At 49.2% G+C, this 10,524-nt stretch overlaps 1 protein-coding gene across 1 annotated transcript; it reads left to right on the plus strand.

Moving 5' to 3' along the window:
• The first annotated feature begins 417 nt into the window (after positions 1-417).
• Positions 418-10,246, plus strand: NXPH4 (neurexophilin 4). The gene is made up of 5 exons (XM_084829742.1): positions 418-564; positions 3,715-3,765; positions 5,941-6,064; positions 7,596-7,747; positions 9,479-10,246. The coding sequence occupies exons 1-5, from the start codon at positions 418-420 to the stop codon at positions 10,244-10,246; spliced, it is 1,242 nt and encodes a 413-aa protein (XP_084685868.1).
• Positions 10,247-10,524: the final 278 nt, after the last annotated feature.

Below are 10,524 nucleotides of genomic sequence, written 5' to 3' on the forward strand. Positions count from 1 at the left end.
CCACCTCCAGACCTGGATGCTGGGCCTGCTGTTTTAAGGGTTCCAAGACGGCTAGTTCGTTTGACACAGCAGCCACCTCTCACACTGGTGCCTACTCTTCTCTCCCACCTCGGGGTCCCAGGCCTGGAGACGGCCTCGCCTGAAGAGTTCCAGGGCAGCGGGTCTGTATAGAACAGTTGTGCCGGAATGGTTCATTCATCTACTCTTCTTTCCTGCCTGCCATAGCAAAGAGTACTTTAGCTTCATAATCGCACCTCACATCAAGCAGGAGAAGATGGAGGTGGTGAATGGACCATTTGAGCAGGGCAGGGATGGGGAACGTGTGGCCAGATGTTGTTAAACTATGACTCCTATCATCTCCAGCCAGCATACCAGAAGTTGTAGTCTGACACATCTGGAGAGGCACCACATCAGGGGATGCCGTGTATCTGGGGAAGCCAGGAGTCACAGGAGTGTGTTTCCAATGGCTCCCAGCGACTAAAGGCTCAGCCCCTGGGTTGCTGCAAATTTCATGCCCTGAACGGAGTGCTCTCTGCCAACCTCTGGTCACTCAGCCACACCAAGGTCTGGGAGCTCTAAGACCTGGCACACAGCACCAGTGGGTAGTGTCTTACTGTGCCCGTGTGCTCGCAGGACCTGCCACTTGCACAACCAGGCTTTGGCGATTCTAAAAATAACCCAAAGTGTGTGGAAATGATGGGTTAGGTCAGCGGGGCTCACAGAAGGTTGCTCTGGTGACCTGTCCTGACCTAGAAATGAGCAGTTCCGCTCATTTTCAGGGTTATTTTTAGACGTTCCAAAGCCCCATTGCGCAGGCGGTGGGTCCCGTGAGCACAATGGAACTAGCAGAGCGGAATGTCCCCATTGGATACTACCCAACGGGGGTTTTTCATTGTGATTTTAATGCATCTCTTTTATGGTTATTTAAATTACGTTTTTATTTTCAGTCTTGGTTTTTGTTGTTAGCCACCCAGAACACTATGGCCTTGGTGGAAAGGTGGGCTACAGATCAAATATATAAAAAAATACAATGAGTTGCAGGGGGCAGGAAGTGTCAGAACCATCACCTCCCATGCCCTTTCCCTCTCTACGGAAGTTCCAGTGTCGGGGGAGTAGAGGCAATAAGTTTCCACCCACCCCCATCTGGCTGTTACCCCACTTCCTGAGGTAAAAGCAGCTGGCAACAATGAGAAGGTGGACTCACAGAGGGAGGAGGCCCACTGGGGGTGCCTTGCCCAAGGACTCTCCAAACTGTGGAGGCAGCACTGGAAGGAGGCCTGGCCCACCTTCTCCATACTCCGCTGGTGGCAATGGCCACAAGGATGGATGAGAAGGTGAGGAGCTGGGAGGAGAGTCAGACATGTTCCCAGCTTTTCTTCCAAAGAGTGCCCTGCCCTATGCTTGAACCTGATGGGTGCTGAAGAGAGGGAGGAATGACGGTTGTGGAGATAGGAGCTGATGCAGGATAGCTGCAGGGGAAATAGGCAGGGCTCCACGAATTGTGGCTGGGCTTGGTATCCAATCATTATTTCTAGGGGCTGTCAGGAATATGTTAAAAACATCTGGGAGCACGTGCAGCGTGCCTTTCTATTACTATGAAGTGACTGCAGCCTGGCTCTCTCCCCAAACAGGATGAAGTAACAGGTCTTACAGGACATTTGGTCCCAGGGCATGTCCCTGAAGGCACATGAGGCAGCCACCTTGCTGAAGCTAAGCAGGTCTGGGTCTGGTCAGTGCTTGGAGGGGCGACCACCTGGGAACCACATGTAGCCACCTTGAGTTCCATGATGGAAGAAAGGTGGGATATAAACGTAATAAATAATAATAAGATGTGAACCTTTGGCTCCTACAGAGGCTCGAGTGAGTCCCTCTCCCCACTTTTTAAAGAAATTACATACAGGCCTCATATTACTTCTGGAGATGGCTATGCGTCTTCCCGATTGGACAGGGCATGAGCAACCAGTTTTAGGAGAGATTATAATGCAAATGTGTGCATTCATCTCAGTAATTTATTGTTGCACCATAGGTCATAACAGCCAAATGCATATATTGGATTACTTCCCGAGAGATCTCATTTTTGCAACAGATTTAAAGGAAGAATAAATACAAAGCTGCATATGCATTACAAGCAAGAGAAGGGCAACAGAAGAGGAAAATAGGTGATGCTGGAAAATTTCATTCAGTTCACATTTTTACACAAACTGACCGAATTCGCACTTCCTAGGTAATGTGCGGATCAAAGTGCAGTTGTCTTTCGGATTGCACAACTCTCCGAATTTTGCAATGTTGTTCTCAGCTTAAACGTGCGTACAAAAATGCTTATTTCTTGTGGATAATTACAAAAACATGTGTTTTAAAGGGGGAAATGCATATAGACATGCATGTTTTAGGGGGAAACATGTACAGTTTAAATGCACAGTTTTGTGCGGCTTTTTTTTCTTCCAGAAAATCTGATAGAACGGGCTTATGGTTGAACCCCTGTGAAACTGATACGTGGTCAGTTTGGAAATTGACTGATCCCCTTCCATCCCTGGAAGAAAACATAATTGAACACACATAAAACTGACATGGGCTGATGTGTTAGGACTGAACATGTATGAAACTGGTAAAAAGGTGTCCCCAACCAGTCGTGTCCGACTCTAGGGTGCGGTGCTCATCCCCGTTTCTAAGCCGAAGAGCCAGCGCTGTCTGAAGACGCTTCCGTGGTCATGTGGCCGGCATGACTGAACACCGAGGTGCACGGAACGCTGTTACCTTTCCCACCGAGGCGGTACCTATTTATCTACTTGCAATTTCTTGCTTTCGAACTGCTAGGTTGGCAGAAGCTGGGACTGAAGACGGGAGCTCACTCCGTCACGCAGCACTCGGGTCTCGAACTGCTGACCTGCCGACCTTCCAGTGTGCAGTTCAGCGTCTTAACCACTAAGCCACCGCAGCGGTGAAACCGATACAGACTACAAATAGATTGATCTGTCCATCTCCAGAGGAAAGTGCTCTATGAAACGACACAGACCTTTCTGTAATAGGCCATAGAGGCAGGTTGGATGCCCATCTACTCAAAGTGGCAGAGCTGTTTGTTCTTCTGGTGACATCTTTTGTGGTGTACATCTGCTCTTAGTTTGGAGACCAAATTATACACGTTGGTCTGGAGGTGTGTGTGCTGAGAGGGGAATTGTCCTGCTCTTTGGGCTATGTGGCCTTCTGACCTCTCCCAGCTCTACAAAGTGGCAACTTTAATCAGCTGACCTCTGGGGCATTAGCAGGGCAGGAGGGTGGAGCTGGAAGACCTCTCCCAGTAACTGCTGGCTCACAAGGGAACAGAATTGCTGTTAAGAGGGGAAAGAGCTGGTTTTGCTAATAGGCTGCCTCGACCGGGTTTACGCCAGGGCTGGCCTTGGCCCTCGCTTCTCCAGGCTGCCTGGCTCTGAAGCTGGCAAATCTCCCAGCAGTTTCAGTCATCACCTTTTGCCACTCCTGTCTCCCTTTTAATGAGCATCCCTGCATGTGCCCTGTACCTGTGAACAGTGCTGCGTCTGTAGCTCCTCTGCACCCGCTGCGTGTGCGGCTTGCTGCCCTGGGGGATTTGGGCTGGAACCAATCAGTCAAGAAGCACTGGTAGTGAGGGGTGATTTAAAGACGCGCACGCCACTGTGGGGTTTGATTTCCTCTCTCTCCCCACCCCCTTCCATGATTTTTTTCCCTCCTTTCATTCAGCATGGCTGCGTGTGGTTCTTTGTGCTGAGGGATGTGACGGGGCTGAGATCTGTGAGCTGTAGGTTCAATTTCCCAAGCAATACTCCATGGCCCCAGGCCAATATCTTGAGGAGTGGAGTAATTCTGGTCAATCAAGGCAGGGTGGGGGGGGGGAAGGAGGGGCATTTCTGTGGCATTCCTTACGGCTTCACAGAGCTCTGCCAGGGGCCTCTTGCTCGCTAGTCGAAGCGGGCTTGTTGCTGCTGTCATCAGCTTCCTCTACAGGGAGGCTGATGACAGCATACAACTCCCTTCTTCCCTGGGACAAAGCATCAGGCACTAATGGGCTGTTTAATCCAGCAAAGGGAAGCAGAGCAAGAACCAGCAGCAGGAAATCGAATGTGGACACATTCAAATCTGAATCAAGGCACCATTGAGTGCCCCAGCCCCATGCACACACAAAAGGGTTAAATATTGGGGTGCAGTTCTGAGAGAGAGAGAGAGAGAGAGAGAGAGAGAGCAGAGGTGTTCCATCATGTGTGACATAGTCAGATCAAGAGTGGATGGCTATGCTCTTCAGGAATGGGGCAGGGCAGCTTGATCACTGCAGCCACTGATGGGTTTTATTTGCACAATAAGAGCATCTCTACACCAGCCTAAAATCCCGCATTTAAAAGGGGGCTTTCTGCTTCCATTTTAAATGCAGGATCACAACGGACTCCCTTTACACGCACTTCCTTTCCCCCCTGCTCCTTCTCCCCATATCTGAGTCTTCCGTTCTCTTTCATTGATCTCGCTCCTCTTCTTGCCACTTTAACTCTTCTCATGGAGGAAACTGAAGCGGAACACAACGGGGTCATTTGATAGCTCATTATTTGCGATCCGTTTAAAAACGGAACAAGGGGCATTTAGTGCAGGAGATGCCCTGGAGGGTCACAGCGTCATGTAAAGGGCCCACAAACTTTTGTGAGGGAGCAATCTTCATAGCAGAATAAAAGCTCCATGTGAAGGAGCCCTAAGAAGAATTGGGACTCAAGCCCGCTTGAAAGCTGCACACTACTTGACCTGGGAAAGCCCTAGAAAGCTCTGATCCTAGATGTACCAGGGTTGCCTGAAGTTGCTCAGGCCTTCTGCCCATGTTCAGAGGCACTATTCTTTGTAGCCAGCTTCCAAATGCAGAGGGGGGAAGAGCACCACCCATCTGGTGTATGAAGTAAAACCCAAGGTCGCTGGTATTTTTCTATCTTTATATGAACATAATTAGCATTTCCATCGAGGGTGCAAAGCCTCAGGCCTGGGGGCCAAATCTAGTCCTCCAAGGTTCTCTAGAAGGCCCTGCCCCCTTCCCTGGGCCCCATTTCTTCCCCCCAACCAGCAATGTTTTGGTGGTTTCCCAGCTTTTGCAGAGTCCCCCCCTGCCCGCTACCCCAATTCTATATGGTAGAAATGCCTCTCCTAAGGCTTAGTTACTGGCAGTAATTGCTGTAAGGTACAGTATGCTGGGATTTTTGGTATTTTGGCCCTGCACCTTTGGCCCCGCCCACCACTGGAATACAAAAGATTTGCACAATACAATCCCATTTGTATCTCAGTCCTGACAGCAATCCTGTAAAATAGGTTGATATCGTTTATTTATTTATTCATTCATTCATTCATTCATTCATTTCAGTTCAGTTCTATACCGCCCAATAGCTGAACCTATCTGGGTGGTTCACAAAAATTAAAACCGCAAAGTGTAGCATAAAACAATATGAAATATGAAAGCTTAAAACCACAGTATAACAGTACAACCAGAATGAAACCTAGCAGCAATGGAGAGATTTAAAATAGAGGTTTAAAACACCAAAGCTAAAGGACCTGGACGCTAAAATGCTAAAATACTGGGAGAATAAAAAGGTCTTCACCTGGTGCCGGAAGGAATACAACGTAGGTGCCAGGCGAACCTCTCTAGGGAGCTTATTCCACAGCCAGGGTGCCGCAGCAGAAAAGGCCCTCTTCCTGGTAGCCACCCACCTCACTTCCTTTGGCAGGGCTCCCAGAGAAGGACCGCTGAGGATGATCTTAGTGTCTGGGCAGGCACATGTGGGAGGAGACAATCCTTCAGATAACCATTTCCCCACTATTGCAGATTGGGCAGCAGGGGTGAGAGATAATGGCTTGTCCAAGGCCATCTACTGAGTTCATGGCTGAAGTGAGGTTTGAACCAGGGTCTTAACTGGCTCAGAGCTCACATTTTTCTGGCTTCAGCCCTATGCACACAACAAAACGGGACTTAGGATCATGCTGTTAGACACTACGCAGCTGCCCCAGGTCTCTCTGCACCCCAAATGTGTTATTGAGAAAGTAAAATGGAATGCTCTGCTTAGGAATAGTAGGATGGGTTAGAGCAGAGGCTCACAAATTGTGGTCTATCAGCTCCATTGAGGTGATCGGTCGCAAGAGAGCTGAGGATATCTTTACTTGGCCCCTCACTTAATATTTCTTTCTGATGATGATGGAGATTGAAGCTGTTTTGACCAGGGCTGGATTTATCAAACAGACAAACAAGGCCTTGGCCTAGGGTCTGTGACTTTCATAATATGGTACTGGTGTGCAATCTACTAATTTTTCCTGTAAAATTGCAAGTTAAAGGAGCCCGTCTCAACAGCTTGGCCAACAGCAGGGGTAGTTAACACGAGGCCTGCAGCCACACTGCCCCCCCCCCCCGGTTGCAATTTTGCTGACTCTGCCACCACTGCCAAATTTGCCATGGCAGCGATGCCCCAACCCCCTGTGATTTTGCTAGGAAACAAGGTACACAGGTGAGCGGGGTGCCTTGTTTGCAAGCAGAATCACCCTCCTAGAAGCCTCCCAGAAACATAATTCTACTTGCAAACAAGGTGCATGTGCCCTGCACGTGTTTCCTGGCAAAATTGCTGTGTTCTTTGCCAAGGCAGCAAATCCAATGGTGATTTTGACGGCAGCAGCAAATTTGGTGGGGTTGGGTTCCAGGGGGGTAAATGTGGTCCCTTAACCCCCAGAAATTGCCCACTCCTAGGCTAAGGCCTGTGATTTTCAAATACAGTGCTGGATTTGATGATGAGGTTGTCACTGAAGAAAAAAGGTTATTTTTCAGCGGAAATGAGCATTTGAACACTGCTGGATTAGAGGGTTTCCTCCAGCGACTAAATTAATCCTTCATTTTATTAGGCATGTGTATCTTACTTCAGATGATGTTTATCTAGTGATACTCTGTAGCCCATTATGATATTTGATCTGCTCAGTTCTTTCCCACCATGAAGGTTCTTGGGACAAGACTTCTCTGCTACAGTCTTGACCTGGTTTCTGTTTCCCACAAGGCTTTGTCTGCGGAAGCCCAAAAAGTGTAGTTGTCTCCCAGGAGCGATGCATTTTCTTTTGGAAATGGTATTTTGCTCCATCTCCTGTGCCCCCATTTTGGGTCTTGTTTTGCCCTATTTTGAGGCTTCTGCCGCCATTTTGTGTGTTGGTAGATCTCGAGGTTCTAGTAAAACGAAACAGTAGATTTAATGAGCTTCTGCCACACACTGAAAACTTGGTTATTCAGGTAGGCATTTGGGGTGGGTTAGGGTATTTTTAAATAATGTTTTAATGTATAATTTTACTGTTTTAAATTGTACCATTGTACATCGCCCAGAGTGGCCGGGTGACTGGCCAGATGGGCGATTAAGAAATTTAATAAATACATAAAATAAAAATAAATAGATCACATACACCTGCAGGCTGCCTGCCCTTGCTCTAGTCCACTCAAGAAACAGTGACTGGAGTCAAGAGGGCTTTTGGGTCCCTTCCATGAATGACTTGTAGGCCAAAATATAGAATTTCCTCTTGGAGTCCACTTCAAGGGTCACCCCAGAAATCTTTCCATACCTCCCACTTGGAAGGATCCATCCTCTTTGTGTGGCCAGCAAAGGCTGTTGTTGAAGAATGGGGCCACACACCTGTGAATCAGACTGCTCTGGTGATGGCAAAGGAATGCTGTTCATCCATCACAGCCTGTCAGCCAGCTGCTGTGTTGGCAGGAAAGCTTTCCTGGGTAAGAGGGGACTGATGACAGTTAAAGCTAAGCTAGAGTTGTGATTAAGGAGGAGAGACTTAGAAGTACAGAGAGGTGAGGCAGAAGAGGCCTGGGAAGCACTGAAGGCTTAGTGAGCCATAGGGGCTGATAGCATTGTATCAAAGCTGTATTGGTTCATTGAACTCAGGCTCCATTGTCCCAACAGGAACAGATGTTTCTGAGAGAGGTTTATGAGAAACAGAAGTAATCCACCCCTTTTTGTTTGTGGCAGGCTTGAGGGTGGCCTCCTTGGTCGAATATGTCCACTGACCACTGTGGCTAGTGGCCATGCATATATGACTAGGGGCGGCCCAAGACATTTTGCTGCCTGAGTCAAAGGACAAGAATGGCGCCCCCTCCCATTCCATGTACAAACACTGACTGGAGCAGCAGATGATTCTGTCTTAACACTGATGAGAAGAGAGCGTCCCCCGCTGTACCTGAAGGCAACAGGCTCACCTAGGAGGCACAGAGCAGATCCCATGGCACACAGGGAACTCCTTCAACACCTTGTTGCCATCTCCCAGCATCTGCCGCCTGAGGTGACTGCTTCACTGGCTAATGGTAGGGCCGGCCATGTATACGATCCATCCTCCATTACTCTTTGGAATGTTAACTCTTGTAGGGTAGTGGCTTTGAGTGTGAGCTTAGAAATCCCCTCTGCAGAACTGACCTCAGCCATGAGGTCTCGCTAGGGAGCATTAATCTTATCTGCATTTTTCTCCAGGAGTGAAGCAGCAGCTTTTGGGAGGGCTGGGTTGGGGGAGCAGCAGTTTAGATGGGGAAAACAATCTTCCCTAGTTCTGCTGCTCTGATCAAAATCAGAGTCCCTCCACTGCTACACAGCAGCTTTAAAATGAGAACAATATTGGCCTGTCATGAACCTCACATGTTGCTGCTTCTTTGGCCCCAAATAAAGGCAGACCCTCTCCTGTGGCCCAAATGAAGCCGTGTGAGTAAATGTATGCACGTGTCTCTTGGTTGTGCAGTGTGGCCCAGTTGTTGAATGTGGCTTTTCTGAGTCATGGAATTTTCAATTCTTAGTGCTGGTCTTCAGTCTCTATGGTTGAAGTTTAATGCTGGAGTGGTACAAGCATCACAGCCTCCCCCAGTGTTCCTTCGATCCTATGATCATTACGTGGAGACAAAGCACCTCATAGGCCACAAGCTATGAACAGTGCCATGGTGGTGGATTTTGAAAGGCAGACACTCATTATATCAGTCCGTATAGCCACGCCCCCAAGGAGAGGCCAAAAATGCAGGCAGCTGCCTTGATCCATATCAGCAAACCAGGTCTCCATCAGGATCAGGACTTATGTGAAGCGAATGGGTCTTTATTGCACATTCAAGGCCAGGCCACCCCAAAATACCTTGCATTCCAACAATTCATTGTCACTGGGAAAAGCAATCCCACCCCCTCACCCCCAGCTACTGTGAGGATTACAGGTGAGCTCGGAGGGAACAGGGACTTCCAAGGAGGGTGGCAGATGACATCAGTCTCCCTGCTAATCAAAACTGCCAGTGCTGCATCCCTGTCTCCAGTACACCACTCACTATAAACCTTTTGGAGCTCTGAAAATGCCTTTTGCTTTTCACATGCCCTACATGGGGCAGGGTTCAGATAGGCTGTAGCGTATGGACAAGTGAAGGATCACAGAGATGCCTGGTCTAACTCAATTAAAACTCCCGATTTCTCTCCCTCTTTGATAGGTTGTCTGTGTGGAGGGTCATGTGAGCAAGACCCTGAACTACCTGGAGATGAGCCCCTCGAGCGTCTTGAAGACCGGGCCATATGGCACCGCTTTGAAACCCCACTCGCTCAGCCCTGCTCGGATATTTTCCAGCGAGCCCTCCAAAGCCAAGCTGGACCCCTACGGCGGCGCCCTGAGCCCCTGGGACTGGAGCAAGAACCAGACAGCCATGGAGCACTTCAACCAGCGGGCCAAGAGGAAGCCCTCCTTGAAGGCAGGCCGTACCAAGAAGATTTTTGGCTGGGGGGACTTCTACTTCAACATCAAGACCCTGAAGTTTAGCCTCCTGGTGACCGGCAAGATTGTGGACCATATCAATGGCACCTTCAGCGTCTACTTCCGGCACAACTCCTCCAGTCTAGGCAATGTCTCGGTGAGCATTGTGCCACCCACCAAGGTGGTGGAGTTTGACGTCTTGGTGCCCCCGATCCAAGCCCAGCATCTCCACCCCCAGCAGTCCACCTTAGCTGAGCCCAAGGAATCCAAGACCTTCAACTGCCACGTGGAGTACGAGAAGACCAACCGGGCACGCAAGAACAAGCCCTGCCTCTATGACCCCTCCAAGATCTGCTTCACTGAGCACACGCAGAGCCATGCCGCCTGGCTGTGTGCCAAGCCCTTCAAGGTCATCTGCATCTTCATCTCCTTCTTCAGCATCGACTACAAGTTGGTTCAGAAGGTCTGTCCAGATTACAACTTCCAGAATGAGAACCCCTACTTTGGCTGACAAGGGGGACAGGCCATCGAGGGGATGGGGATGTTGGGGGGGGTAAGGAAGTTGTGGTTTTTATTAGGGCGAGAGCTGGAAGGAGTTTGGCTGATGGCAAAAGACACTGAAGAGAGACCCCGTCACCACCATCCTGCTTGGCGGGAGTGCGAGAGCGAGAGAGCTGGTTTTCAACTGGAACTGAATGCTGTGCCATCAGATACAGACGTTCCCCTGTCGGCAACCACTGAACTTCCCAAGACTTTTGGAAGATGGAGATTAGCCAAAGGGACAGTATT

The sequence above is a fragment of the Heloderma suspectum genome, chromosome 2 (genome assembly GCF_057233095.1).
Source record: "Heloderma suspectum isolate Gila_16-S chromosome 2, 16-S_ref, whole genome shotgun sequence".
NCBI lineage: Eukaryota > Metazoa > Chordata > Lepidosauria > Squamata > Helodermatidae > Heloderma > Heloderma suspectum.